Here is a 15,820-nt window from a genome sequence, read left to right as displayed (position 1 = left end):
AAAAATATTTATCAAATAGAGTCATTATAAAATAGATAAATTTAGTATAATTTAAATTATGTTTGAATTTGTGTAAAATTCTATATGTAATTAAAAAAATATATGTTGATGTGACTCTCTTATAAAAAAATAAACTTTTATAATGTATCACCTAAATATAAGAAAAATATTATTTTGAATATATATATATGGTTTTTCCCTTGATCTGTGATTAGGACCCCTCATATTCCCACCCCCACCACTCCCACACACACCACCACTCCCACACACACGTGGGGTTGGTGAGTGGGAGAGAAGAAAAAAAAAAAAAAAAATTTAACCAATCAAAAGGCAAAGGGGTCGTGGGAGTCCCTTTGAAAGGGGGTTTCAATTCAAATTGAGTAGTTTCCATACGAGATGATAGGATGAATATGAATCTCATTTGAAAATAATTTTTATTTATATTGATAACATTACCTGGTCATTCTTATAGTATTTTATTTTATTTTGTATGAATTTATTATAAAGATAGAATTATTATTATTATTTATTTTTTTGAAAAAAAACCCGAATAAATACTCCAAATTATTAAACAATTAATGACTTTATCCCAACATAAAGGCTTGGGTAAAAAAAGGCAAGCGTTATGAATAAAATATCATGTGCAATTATAACAATATATAATATCTAAGGGAATAGTAGACTTTTCTGAGTCACCTATAATCAAGCCACCATTAAGGCACACATTCGTTAATCATTTCTCTCTCTCTCTCTCTCTCTCCCTCTCTCTCTCTCATCAACTCCTTTCTTTTTGTTGTTCTTGCAGTTTGTCTCCAGCCATGGGCAAAGTAAAGAAACTCAGAGATCTGATAGGAGTGATCAAAGACAAGGCTTCACTATCCAAAGCAGCCCTTCTTTCAAAACCCAACACCCTCTCTCTCCACCTAGCAGTCCTCCGAGCCACCACCCACTCCTCCTCCACGCCGCCAGACGTCAAGCACCTAGAGTCCCTCCTATCTCTCGGCGACGCCTCACGCGCCACCGCCTCCGCCCTGGTGGAGTCCCTCATGGACCGGCTCCACCGCACCGGAGACTCCTCCGTAGTCCTCAAGTGCCTCCTCACCATCCACCACATCATCAACCGCGGCCCCTTCATCCTACAAGACCAACTCTCCATCTTCCCTTCCTTCGGCGGTCATAACTACCTCAAACTCTCCGCCTTCCGCGACGGCGCCACCGCCACCACTTGGGTCCTCTCTGCCTGGGTTAGGTGCTGTTTTCTCCCTAAAATTCATATTCATTATTTTTCATATTAATTGCACCAAGATCCCTTCAAATATTATGAAATATCATTTTACATCATATTCATTCACGAATCAATACATTTTGGCCATGCAATTATAAAGAAGGCATCATTTTCATATATTTATAAATTTTTTATAGTCGAGAGACTAATATATACCATATGGATTTATAAATAAGCAAGATAAAATGATATTATTAATAGCTGAATTATTTTTCTTGAAAATTCAAAGATATTCAATTTCTAATTTCAACAATTATAGACTGTTTTTATCGTACGACAAATTCGTTCTAACTCGTTGCACATTAAATTCTATAGAATTGGTTCGGACAAATATGTAACACGACTTGAAACCAGCGTTATTTCTCTCAAATTTTATCTAATTCCGTCACATTTACTATATTTGCATCAACAGGTGGTACGCTCGCTACCTCGAAACCCTATTATCCACTTCAAGAACTCTGGGTTTCTTCCTATGTTCATGTTCATCCACTCTAGAGAAAGATAAGCAAGATGAGAGGCTCTCATCATTCATGACCGTTGATTTAATCAGAGACGTTGATTCCTTAGTTGGATTGATCGAAGAAATCTGCAAAGCACCCGATTCTCTCCACGTCGAAGGCAACAGGTTGTTGGACGAGATCATGGGCTTGGTAGGTGGCGATTATCTGTCGGCAGTCAACGAGGTTTCGTTACGACTCAGTGAGTTCATGGAGAGACTGAGTTGCCTCAGTTTCGGTGAATCGGTTGAGTTGATGTGTTGTTTGAATAGGTTAGAAGATTGTAAAGAGAGATTGGTGGTGGGGTCATTTACAATAAAGAAGCCTTCAACGGAGACTTTGTGGGGTTTGATCAGAGAGTTGAAGAATAGGGTTGGGATGATCGATGTTTATAGAGAGAGTGGGAAGTTGGTAAGCGTGGGGCGGAGAGAGAAGGGAACTGAGTCAGCTCGGTTTGGCGACCGAGTTGTAAAGTATGGTGACTCGGTTCAGTTTTCTTCATCAAGGTTTGGTTTGGACAAGTTATCTTTTATGGTTTTAAATTGAATTAATTGATCACTTTTGTTGTTGTGAAATCAACATCTGTTTGATACTTATGTTATAAATTGGGAGTTCATTGGATATTAGAAAGGAAAAAATTGTAAATACGTGGTATTTCTATAAAATATTTATAAATTTATAATTCTTTTCATTTTAATTTTTTTACATACTGAAATGCAATTTCCCCTATTAAAAATAAAGAGGAAGAGGAAAAAATAAATTCATAACCAAAGACACAATTTTGAGCACTAAAATTGTTTATTTGATTGATTTTGGTATAAGCATATGCTCACTTGTAAATGTGAATACTATGAAAATTAAGCTCAATTTATTTTATTTTTTTGAATTTAAAAAAAAATATATGTAAAAAAATAAAGCGACGTTGTGTTTTAAAAAAGTAAAAAATTCAAAAAAAAAAAAAATTGGCTTTTAAAAGTCTAGTGGCACGCCACCAATAGTAGAATCAGAATTTTGATCCTAAGGGGTCAACTTTTAGCTTTACTTCTTCACAGATTATTTTGATACATAATTTTTTCCAGTGAAACACTTTCCTTGCGAGTCCTCTCAAGCCTTGAAAATGATTTCAAATTGATGTTCACCCTTTTTATAATGTTTTCGGTTAGAATCTGTTTTTGGGGTCTAAAATTTGTTGGGATTCATATGCTTCTATATATAGGTACATCCACTTGTTATATTTGGGCATATTAAAGTCCCAAAGTGTAATCATTTAAGGGTCTTATTGATGACCTCTCATTGAGTGTTTGATAAGAACTATATAATGCCGAAAAAGATAGAATTTAATACACATTTAACATATTCTTACATAATCACGAGCGTGTGGCTTAGTGGCTTGTGCATTCCTCAGCAAGACTTTGGAGTTTGACTGGATTTGTTCCTCAGTTTGAGTCTCGACAGCTGCAACACCTCGTGGCCAGCGGCAGAGCGAGGATTAGTACTCCATGAGAAACCCAAAAAAATAATAATAATAAAATAAAATATTTTCTTATATTTTCATATTTTTATATATATTTTTCACATATTTTAATACATTTTATATGCATACCAACATTAAGAACCGCTCATTTTAAGGTGGTTAGCATTTCATATTATATTTTATTGGCATAAGTTTTTAAAAGGAAATTTATTTGGTGAACAGAACTCATCCCTCTATGAAGAGAGTTTTGCCTGAAGAGATTTTAAAAATTGTGGGGAATGTGCCAATGGTGTAATTTTTTGGGGATATATATATATATATATATATATAATGTATACTATATATATAGTCTTGTTTTTCTTGCTTTTCTCTGTTTGTGTTTCTTACCAACTAGGAGGTTAGAGTTTGTTCTAGCTCCAAACCCTTCTTTATTGATGTCTTCCATTATACTTTGTACGTGTTTCATCAATAAAATTTTCTTTGCCCATAAAAAAAATATATATATAAGAGGCTTATAAATAAATTTGAGAGTGCCATGCCCCGGTCCAGTGTAGTTCCGCCCCTACACGTTACGCATCCATCCCTAATTAAGTAGAACCAAGTAACATTGCTTGTTGTGCTTAAGATTTCATTTAATGATGGCACACTAGTTGTTAGCATTGAGGTCATTTTCATTTTAAGTGAGAGTTTTCATTTTGTTGCAATATATCATCAAAAATTCAAAAGTAAAGTCTACAATTATCTTGTTTTGGAAATTTAAATTAATTTCTTTTTGAATTTTAAAGTAAATATTTATTAATTTAATTTTTTTGGAATCATAAAATGCAGATGTCTATTCTATCTATAAAATAGGGAACATCTAAAATAGTTCTGTTAACATTAAGGGGAAGATTGAGCATTTTGGATACTTGGCAAGTATTAATTGATTGAGAAATGGGAAATAAAATTTCATAGTTATATAATTTTACCATAAAATTTGTTGTTCTTTTTTCATTAAAATTATTTAATCAATTAGCTTAATCAGGAAACTCACACTATAGCCTCGTTTGGCAAGTGACTTTTTTAGTCAAAAAGTCACTAAAAAAAATCAAAAAGTCAACAATCTATACCAAAAAGTTAAAGATTCTCTTTTCTCTCTACTTTTTGCACATCTTTTCGTAAAAAATCGAAAAGTCATACCAAACATACTAACTTTTTTTTTTACATTATATTTTAGTAAAAAAATCAAAAAATTACTAAAAAAACATGTTCTCAGACGAGGCCTATAGTGTTAGATAAGCACCATGCCAAGTGGTAGGACATGTGCAAGTTTTATGTTTCAATTGTTATATATGTTAATGTTCATTTAATTTTGTAAAAAATTAATTCATAATGTAAATTTAGAGACATAATTAGGCATATTTTGGTTAGGAAAGATGCTTCATAAATACTATCAGCATTTCAATATTAGAATAATAATTTTGAATTAAAAGCTCATCAATTCATTGCCAACTTACCAATTCATTGTGAATGACCAAATGATATGGTAGTGATGAAAATTGATGAAGCATTGTATTGATTTGATATTAGAAATAGCATCACAAGGTAATGTGGTTATGGGGACAATAAAGAGGTATGGAGAAAGCTAAATGACCTATTTTCCTACATTGCATGTTGTCAACTTACATAGGATCATGGGTAAGGTGGCTTGGCAATGTTGATGGTCACACCAATAACTATTCAATGTGATTTTGATTTAGTAATTAAAACATTATTTGTTAAGTTTTTATAATTAGCAATTATGTTTGACAAAATTTCTTTTAGTTATAATTTTATTCGCTCTTTTATTTTGGTAAAGTTATGAGTGTTTAGATACGAATCTAATCCAAATTGTGCTTTTGTTTGCAAGCTATGTACGGAAATGCCTACAAACTGAACTTTTGGAAAAAAATGATTCACCGCTCCAGCGGTGAAATATGCGTTCGAGCGGTTGACCTATACGTTTTGCACTGCTTTTACTCACACTGCTCAAGCGGTGAAGTGTGCGCTTAAGCAGTCTTCGTGGCTCGACTTTTTATAAAATGCATCGTTCGTAGTTTTTAGGGTTTATCCCGTTCGGACTTTTAGAGAGAAAGAAAAATCAAAGTGTGGTATATTGGAGGGTGTTTTATAAGTGTTTTTTTGATGATTTAAGAGTAATCAATAAATCTACAAGCTTCATATTGATTTCATCAAGGGGTTGATTTTACTAATGCGTTTACAAAAGAGAGAGGTGTTCTTCAGTGGATTTTGGAAACTTGAGCCTGAAACTTTTGTGAATTGCGGAGTGACTCATCGTCGTGGATTCGATATCGACATTGTGGATTCAACGTTGGGTAAGATAATTCCGAGGTGAAGACGGTTGTGAAAGAGGTTCATCGGAATCAGTTCAATTCGGGCATGCATTCGCTAGATAATTGAGGGTACACATGGGTAATTCATTTTTGTCTTTTAGTGGATTGTTTGGTTATTTTAGCCCGTGATTTTTTTTATCACAATTGAAGGCACTCCAGCTGTATTTTTTTTTCCACATTAAATCGTTGTGTCGATTTATCTTTGCTTGTTTGATTGAGATTATTATTTATTTTTTAAGATTAAAATATAATCACAAATCAATATCTCAAAAATTTTAAATTTTTCATTATTTTGTTTGGTAATTACTATGATTACTTTGGTTGGTTCTTAACTAAAATATTATTACAGAATATTGTAACTAATGCTATATTGAGTTATAACTAAGACACAACACCAAAATATTATGGATCGTAATATATTTAATTATAATAAAAACATCATTTTAAATCATAATTAATATTATTTTATGATATAACTAAATACTACACTGATATATAATATACATCCTTTTAAAATGTATGTACTTAAAAAACAAAAAACAAAAAAAGAAGAAGAAGAAGAAGAAGAATGTTAAGGACCCAAATGTTTTATCAAGTGTTATGTCAAATGTCTCAGATAGGTGTGAGATCTATATGAGACCTACATGGTATAAATATTACACCCATATAAGATATTTGAAAAAATATTTGGAGCACTAGCATTTAAAAAAAAAAAAAAAAAAAAAAGCCTAGGTTGCAAAAATGGAACGTGGCTGAGCTGGGGGCATAGTTCTAAATCGCGGTATCGGATAACGTAACGGTATCGATCGCGGAGTATCGGTATCGGTAGTATCGACCGGTACATATCGGGTATCGGGCGTCGCAGCTGTGAAATTTCAAAAATCATTAGCAATCCATCTAAAACTCAATTTTATGCATTTTTTTGACTCTTTTAGCCTTAATTTATCACATTTTAATCAAAATTTTGATATGTAGAAGCACTTTTTTGACTCATTTTCAACTAAATGATATATATTTATTTTAGTCTCGACTTTTTATTTGGCATATATGTTAAACTTTTAATATAAAATTGATGTGGAAATATTTTTTTACTTATTTTCAACAATGAAATACTTTCACATACACCACAAATTAATAAGAGAAAGAGGGAGATGAAAATAAATCATTCGTTTCGGTCATAATCGCATACAAACAATCTACTACAAATCAACAACTCTAAAACTTGTAATAAAAAAAATCTAAAATAATAAAAAAAATTTGAAATAAAGATTTGACAGATTAAAAAATCTAAAATAATAAAAAAAATCTGAAATAAAAAAATCTGACAGATTAAATCTATTTAAATAATATATATAAAAAATATATATATTGAGTATATGTACATTTAAAATATATAAAAAAATTATTTTTATATATAAAAAATTATATTCTATGCTGATAATATATGTATATATATAAAATTATGAGAGAACAAACCTGCTCCTAAGTTATAAAATTATAAGTTCTATTCAACTTTTGAACCTATGTGCATTTAAAATTATGTAAAAAATTGCTCCTGAGTTCTATTCAACCTCAATATTATATATATATATATATATATATATATATATAAAATTATGTGCATTTAAAAAAATAACCACAGAAAAAAAAATAAAAAAACAAAAATAAATTACAAACAAACGGAGCACAACTTAAAAAGCAAAACCATGATTTAACTTCTTCAGTCAAAAGAAAAAAACAGAGCATCAAATAACACAAAAGTGAGAATCTGCATATCAAAGAAACCAAAATTACCGCAATCACTATCCAAACGCACAACAGGTCAGCTGCATTGTCTATTTCTGTATTGTCGAACTGCCAAGACTTTACGCAGTTGAGCTGCTCGGTGTTTTCCCCGGTGGAAGCCGAGATGCATCACATATACAAACAAAGAGAAGCTTGAAATCGAAGAAGCTTTGCTCGTTTTCAGCCGTATCGGACTGTATCGGAAACAAATCGCTTACGTATCAGATTCAGGCCGATACGTATCGGGAATCGGCGGCTACGGACGTGAAATCCATTCTCGCCAGTATACCGGTGAGTATCCGACTCGGCACTCTCATTTTCCGGTACGAACCGGCCGGTACCCTTGGCTGGGGGAACCTGTAACAAGACAAGGCCCTTAAAAACGTTAATGTTCCCTTGCTTAAAAACAAAACATTGTGAGGTTGAGCGTTGAAGGAGCTAACCTTAATGTTTTGGGTACATGATCACTCATCTTATTGGGTACAAGTATCACCTAGTTATAGAAATTGTAATAATGGGAAAGGTTATATAACGTGCATGTAAAAAAGAGATGCATGATATTATCTTATATAAAAAAAGTATTTTTATTACATATACATATATATATTCATATACCTTTTACTATAAATGTATATTTTTTTTAATCACAAAAATATAATATTTATATTTATCACAAAAAATATAACTTTTACCATAATATAATTTTGACATTCATAACTTTTATGATAAAAATTTATAATTTTTATCACAAAAATTTAACTCTTTTTAGTATTTACAAATTTTTAAATGCACACATTGTAACATTTTCTATGTACGGTAAAGGTTGTTTGTGTTATTGTTATTGTGCATCCCAATGTTTGCTGTTGACAGGAGTTATTGTGGCCATGCCACTTGCATAGAGTTAGACAGTGACAAAGTTAGAGATGGGCATGGTCCCTAAACTTTTTGAAATTATTAATTAATTTTATATTGTATAGAAAATAATTCTTAAGTCTACGAATTTTTTTTATTAGTCCCTATATCTTGCATAAGTATTCTTATACAAATTATTTAATATAATAGTTGATAATGAAGTTCAGTCGAGGTAAGATGGTCGGACCGATCCAAATGCTTCACCGATTGACTGTCATTCGTCCTCCTAATTGCCCCTGCAACAAGTCCAGCAGGAAGGTTCCGAAATGGGATGGTTCCTTCCCACAGACCCCCCGACAAACAAATTAGATATGGATGAAGCCGGAATAACAGTTTAGAGAGAAGGTTAGAAAGAGAGATTATCTGTTATCCAAGACCCACTTTAGAAGTTTTTTTATATCTCTTATTAATCATTTCCTTATCTATTCATGCTGTCCCATTGGCCGAAAGTTAGCTGTTATTGTTCGTCGGCCATGGTCGTTTCACCATGCTTCCTCTTAAGAGGTCTTGTTACATTTAATACATTGATAGTCTCATTCAATATTTGGCACGTAGGCTCAATAACTCTGCAAAAATTTTGTCTGCTAGATGGCTAATTCCTTACTTCGACATGTGTCTAGCTGTAATTGAGCTTGGGCCATTATGGATTCTCTGTTCTTTGTTGGGCTTCCTGCTGGGCCTCTTCTGGGCTTGGCCCTCCTGAGCCATGCCTATCAGTAGTCCCACATTCCCGAGCATAGCTTTAGTCTAGTAAAGGGAATAAGATAAGGGAAACTTGTCTCCCCAAATCGAGAGTGGCCGAGCAGGTGTGGCTGACTTGCAAGGTGGATGACCAAGAGTTGCCGAATAGAGATGGTCGACTTGAAAGGTGGGCGACCAGGAAGGTGAGCGACTTGAAATACCGAACAGGGATGGTCGACTTGAAAGGTGAGCGACCAAGAAGGTGGCCAACCGGAAAGGCCGAGCAGGTATGACCAACTTGAAAGGAGAGCGACCAGGAAAGTGGACGACTTGAAAGGTGAACAACCGAAAGGGTGGCCAACCAATCAGAATGCACTGATGGTGCACGGGGCTCAAGATATGGGGATGTACGTGATGATGTGATGTAAAATAGACGTTGGGGAAGGAAAGAAGTTAGTGGGTTTAGGGAAATGATCGCGTCCGTCCACGTGGAATGATGTGGGATGTGGATACGGATTGTGAATCGTTTGGTGGAGGCGAAAGGTTTGGAAAGTGGGAAATTCGAAAGAGCTGGAGTATTTACTCGTTAGGTTTCCTAATTCCCTTTACACTTAGCAATTTTATTTTTCATGCTGGCAAATTTTAACAACGACCCTTGGAAGACAAGCAAACCTTAGGCATTTGGAGTTGTGCAATTTTCAAACCTAATTGCAAAAAACCAATACATACCAAACTTCACCTCCTTTGTTGCCCCAGATTCCTTAATTTTCCACATTTGCAAGCTGTTAGCTCTCGCGATCGAAGCGATATATAGAAATATAAGAGGAATGGCTAAAGGGAATCCTCGTCCAATGATTGTGAATCCGCTAGGAGACGACAACGGGGTGGCATTGGCGGAGCAGTATCGAATGGAGAAGATGGTGGAATGAATGGGAGGTAGACCACCACGCCCTATTTCGTCAACTATGATTTCAGCGGCCGAGCCTATCAGTCAAGTGGCACCAAACCACTGGCACACAAAGGCAGACAAATCGATGTTAACAGTGGAGGAGCTAGAAGAGATTCAAAGAAAGTATCAACTTCCTGAGAATATTGAACTGAGGTTGCCAATGGCGGATGAGAGAGCCTCTAACGTAAGGCCAATAGAGTTTGTCCTATATGAAGAGACATTGCACGGAGGTTGAGGCTTCCACTCCCCCAGTTTGCTATTGACGTGCTAAACCAGCTAGAAGTGGCACTAGGTCAACTGGTGCCGAATGCCTGGAAGATTCTATTTGCCAGCGCAAGCTCCTGGCCACGGGTGATCGAAGAGAGAAGATGTCGGTGGATGAGTTCTTCTCCTGTTACAAGGCAATGGGCCAGCATGAGGCATGGGTAGCTCTACAAGCGATGCCTGGGAGAAGGTTGGTGAGTGGGTTACCCTTATCCATGAAGAGATAGAAAACCAAGTGGTTCTACATATCCATCAATGGCGGTAGAGGTGTGCGAATCGTGTGGAAGATCCCCACCAAATTTGAAGAGCACAACTTAACTGCCGCAAATGAGAGAAGAGTGCAACTAGTTAAGAAATTGAAGGAGAATGAGGGGCTGAAGTGAGATGACTTGGTAAAGTCCTCCGCCCTCTTTGCTGCTAGCTTGGGTCCCAAGCTTATTGGGGGTGATCCAACCCTAGAAGAGGTTGAAGAAGAAAAGAAGGCCTAAGAAATAGAAGACTGTCGAGCATTCACGGCAACAAAAAAGTTGAAGAAAAAGACATTGGACCCAGTCTCTAAGGCGTACATGCACAAGTCGACCCGTCCTCGCCCAAAGGCCTTAGCGGAACAAGACTTAAAGACTTTTGTGACACTCAAGGAGCCAATTGATCCACTGAGGAAGCGGAGCAAGGCAGAGTTAGAGAAAATAAAAAGAAAGAAGAGGAGGGCTGCTGCCAAGGGTGGAGAAGAAGGACCCTAAGCGAAGAAGGCCAAAGAGACAATAGTGATGGAGACAATGGGGGAGTAGAAGCTACTGAACCTGAAGGGAAGAGAGTTCAGTAAATGCCTAACCATTCCCAACCAGAAATAGAAGCTGGTGCTGTGGAAGAAGGGGCGCTTAGGAGTGAGGAGGTCGGAGAGGATGAACGTCCAGTCGGGGCTCAACCAAGCGTGTTTGGGGTGAGTTCTGCGGCCGAGAGGGTGAACATCGTCGCTCGGTACCTGAGCACTGTGGTTGGTGTGCTGCTGACTGACGATTCTGAATCCTCAAACTTGTTGGGCAATACGAAGGTAGCATACGAGCGGATGTTGGGGGCGATCGATGACACAGCTGTTAGAGATGCCTCACGGTTTGAGAGACAGATTTGATGAAAGTGATAGGCTCTACTCAGATGAAGTCCTTGACTCTGGCGGCTGCCTTACTGGAAAAAATGATGGTAGCCTAGTTGGAATTGCAACAGGCTGTAGCAATCTGAGCAGGCCGTTGTTGAATTACAGATGGTCAAAGGTGATGTGAAGGGCCTGCGCAAGATGGCATAGAGTGTCTGTGCTAAGGGGATGTTGTACGCTCAAAGGTGCAAAAAATTTGAAATATTAGCCTTGGTGCAAAGCCGCGTAGCCGAGTGAGCGAAGGCCAAAGAGGTTGAGGCTAGTATTGAATTGGCTGAAGTCATGGCTCAACTGGGTCGCTCTACCAAGGATTTAGAGGTCGCTCGGCACAGGACAATGGCACTTGAGTTTGAGGTGGCGATGGAGCGAAAGAAGGCCTAAGAAGCCCAGCAGGCTTATGCCACTACGAGAGATCAAATAGAAGAAACTCTCACCAACAATGAAGAACTTCATAATTTGTCGCTAAGGGAAAAAAGAAGAGGCAGGCACGCAAGTGACTGAGTTGATGAGAGCACTTGTGGCTGAAAAAAGGACGTTAGAGGCAGAGAGGGAAAAAACTAAAGAGCTGACCAGAACACTGGCTTCAGAGCGGGTGGCTTATCCTAACTTCTATGCAGCAACAGTTGAACAATTCAAGTAGTCGACCGAGTTCCAGAAAATGGTTGACGTAACTGTTACAACAGGCTTAGCAAGAGAGGGGAAGGGTAGTCCTAGCCTTTCTGGAGCCAGAGCTGCTGAGATGATATAGGGGCAGACAAAGGCCCAAATTCTTGAAAACTTCTAGCAGTCAGACTACTTCAAACACTTGCTCAGTGTAAACTGGAATAGTGGCTAGGTTAAGTTTAAACAAAAGGTAGATAAAACCTTCCCTGATATCGACTTCGACCTTGTGCGACCAGGGGATAAAGATGTCGCCTACACACCGCTGGATGAAGAGGTTGTAGACACCCCATTTTTGACCAACCTTAAGACTCAGACGTCACCGATTGAGCGCTTGGTGATACTGTATAATGTACTCGTTCAGAAGCCTCAGAGTCGCGGCCGTGAGCCCTGCCTCCGGACTTCCGAACCCTTTTCTATGCCTTGTCTCGGTTTGCGAGCCAGACTCGGTTTTCTCTGTTTCTTTTCCTGAGGGAAGGGAGAGGTCCCGTAGACCATCTCTCAATGTCCATAGGCTACATTTGGTGGCCGTAGGCCATTTTGCCCATTTCGGAGTCCAGTTCCCGGTTTTCGGAGCCGTCAGGTCGTGTGCCTCGGTTCGGGACCGCTTAACCATCTCCTATTGCTCTGATTTTTGGCATACATCTTATTTCATCCCTTTTGAGGGACACTGGGGGTTGAGAAACCCACTTCGAGGTCGAATACCATTTTCGGTGCTTAACAGCCCATTTTCGGGACCCCGAACTGCGTGTTTTGGCCCCGGAACATTCCTTTTGCAACGGTTTTCGTTCATTTTTGGCAGGTACCTCTGTTTTATCACAGGGAAGGTCACTGAAGGGTGGGAGGCCAGCAATTGTTGCAGCAACCAATTATCTCTCTTCCGGAGCCTCCCGGCGCCCGTTTTTCGCACTTCCGGGCTAATGTTGAATACCTTGGAGCTAGTGTTGCCAACTTTCAACCACATATCTGTGATCTACACATCTGAGAGGCCCCTAAAAGTTCATGGCCGGCCATTAAGGTCACCTGACCCTTTTGACCCCTTCCTTCCGGGCTAATGTTGAACCCCTTGGACATTTTTTCTTGAACTTTGAACCACATATCTGTGATCTACACATCTGAGAGGCCCCTAAAAGTTCATGGCCGGCCAGTAAGTCAACTTGACCCTTTTGACCCCCTCTTTCCGAGCCATTGTTGAACCCCTTGGGCCCACTTTCTTGGAATTTCAACTACATGGTTGTGTTGTACACACATAGAGGTACCTCCCCAGTAGCTGGCCGGCCAGAAAATCACCTTGACCCTTTTGACCCCTAGCCGGCCGGCTAGGGGGTGTGGCCGGCCAGCCACCTCCAGCAAAAGTGTGAGGCCGGCCTGCTTCCTTGCACTGTGCCCTTTCCAGCTGTGGGGCAATATCCCCCAGATATTTTCTGTATCCGGGGGATATTTTGTGGGGGAGTTTTGCCCTCCTTCTCCCCCACCTTTACACCCCATTTTTGATCCTTATAACCAGCTGGTGGCCTTCTTCATAAGGGTTAGAAAAACTCTCCTTCAAAGCTCCATAGCCAACTCCATCTTCTTCCCTCTCAATTCTTCAAAAAAACCTAAGTCCCTAACCTTCATTCCTTCTACACCACCAAGCTCTACCACCACCACCTCACCTCCAGCAGCAAGGAAGGTTTCTAGAAGGCAAAAGAAGCTGCAAATCCATCCAAGAAGCAACAAAAGCTTGAATCTTCAAGGGTAAGTTACACTTTTAACCTTTTGACCCTTTTTCTTGATCTATTTCTAAACCCCACTTATTTTTGGTTTCAAGCTCCGGCCCTAACTGAAAAGGGCCATATTTTGAGATCATCTTCACTTCTCATTAAGGGCTCAACCTTGTTTGAGCCCTCCATAATATACTTGCTTCATTGATCATCTTGTATGTCATGATTTTGCATGCTATCTTTGGCCCATGAACAATCTGTTTTTGAGCATGTTATAAACTGATATAAGGCTTATTTTGAGCCCCTCTTCAACATTGGAGAAGGGCTCAACATTGTTTGGTGTTTCCATGTGTCACTTGTAGTTATATCCCCTATTTGGCCCCATTTTCACATAAATTGATAGCCCTCTTTGCTTCTGTTTTTGGCTCTTGGTCCGAACTAAAAGTGGCCTTATTTTGGCCTATAATTCATGTTTCATTCACACTTTTTTTCTGTTTGGTGAATATTTTGTATACTTCATGTTATAGCACCTTTTGAGCCTTGTTTTGCATCACATTTTTAGCATGTTTGTATACTGATTTGAGGTCTGCCATATACTGTAAATGTTCATATTTTTGGTCCATATTCAGTGTTGTAGAAGGAAATTTTTCAGTTTGAGTTTTGCTTATACCACTTGCCTCATTACCCCTCTTTTGGCCCCTATTCTTGCATGCTATTTTTCCCTTACTTATACTTGCTGTTTGGCCATGTTTATAACTGTGAAAGTACATCTTTTGGGACTGTCTAGCTTCTGTCTTTGCATTGCATGTCCATATTGTACATGTTTGGCATAGCTATAGGCCATTTCGGGTGCCTAATGTCGCATTTCGGGACATTTCCTTGCATTTCATGTCATTTCGCTTCATTTCGGGACTATTTTCCCCCATATTTTAGTGCTGAAATTCCATTAGTATGCTTTCATATCACTTTTGCCATATTTCATCACATTTTAGCATTGCCTCGGTTTGCGTGCCCGTGTGCACGCATTTCGAGGCACTTCATTTTCTGCCACCGGCATCCGATGTGAGTGTGGCTGAGGCTCTCTCATGTTGGTATAAGCCCATTTGTCATTTCCATGTCATTTCATCACATTTTAGCATTGTCTCGGTTTGCGTGCCCGTGTGCACGCATTTCGAGGCACTTCACTTTCTGCCATCGGCATCCGATGTGAGTGTGGCTGAGGCCCTTTCATGTTGGTATAAGCCCATTTGTCATTTCCATGTCATTTCATCACATTTTAGCATTGTCTCAGTTTGCGTGCCCGCGTGCACGCATTTCGAGGCACTTCATTTTCTGTCATCGGCATCCGATGTGAGTGTGGCTGAGGCTCTCTCATGTTGGTATAAGCCCATTTGTCATTTCCATGTCATTTTCATATCATTCTGTCACCCCCTCGGTTTGCGTGCCGGTGTGCACGTATTTCGAGGCACTTCACTTTCTGCCACCGGCATCCCATGTGAGTGTGGCTGAGGCTCACTCATGTTGGTATAAGCCCATTTGTCATTTCCATGTCATTTCATCGCATTCTGTCATCGCCTCGGTTTGCGTGCCCGTGTGCACGCATTTCGAGGCATTCCTTTTCTGCCATCGGCATCCGATGTGAGTGTGGCTGAAGCTCACTCATGTTGGTATAAGCCCATTTGTCATTTCATCATATTTTATCATTGCCTCGATTTGCGTGCCCGCGTGTATGCATTTCGAGGCACTCCTTTTTTTATCCGCCGGCATCCGATGTGAGTGTGGCTGAGGCTCACTCATGTTGGTATAAGCTCACTTGTCATTTCCATGTCATTACATTGCATTCCATCATCGCCTCGGTTTGCGTGCCCGCGTGTACGCATTTCGAGACACATATCATCGCCTCGGTTTGCGTGCCCGCGTGTACGCATTTCGAGACACATATCATCGCCTCGGTTTGCGTGCCCGCGTGTACGCATTTCGAGACACATATCATCGCCTCGGTTTGCGTGCCTGCATGCACGCATTTCGAGGCACATATCATCGCCTCTGTTTGCGTGTCCACATGCACGCATTTCGAGACACATATCA

General features: G+C 38.8%; 1 protein-coding gene across 1 annotated transcript; it reads left to right on the top strand.

The window, feature by feature from the left end:
- Nucleotides 1-665: 665 nt before the first annotated feature.
- LOC114292524 (putative clathrin assembly protein At4g40080) lies at nt 666-2,462 on the top strand. Its single transcript, XM_028236510.2, has 2 exons — nt 666-1,249; nt 1,698-2,462. Exons 1-2 carry the CDS (start codon nt 819-821, stop codon nt 2,326-2,328), a joined length of 1,062 nt encoding a protein of 353 aa, XP_028092311.2. The 5' UTR covers nt 666-818; the 3' UTR covers nt 2,329-2,462.
- Nucleotides 2,463-15,820: the final 13,358 nt, after the last annotated feature.

Source organism: Camellia sinensis, chromosome 1 (assembly GCF_055761805.1).
Source record: "Camellia sinensis isolate YWXY chromosome 1, ASM5576180v1, whole genome shotgun sequence".
Taxonomy (NCBI): Eukaryota; Viridiplantae; Streptophyta; class Magnoliopsida; order Ericales; family Theaceae; genus Camellia; species Camellia sinensis.
This window is presented reverse-complemented; position numbering and strand designations above follow the sequence as displayed.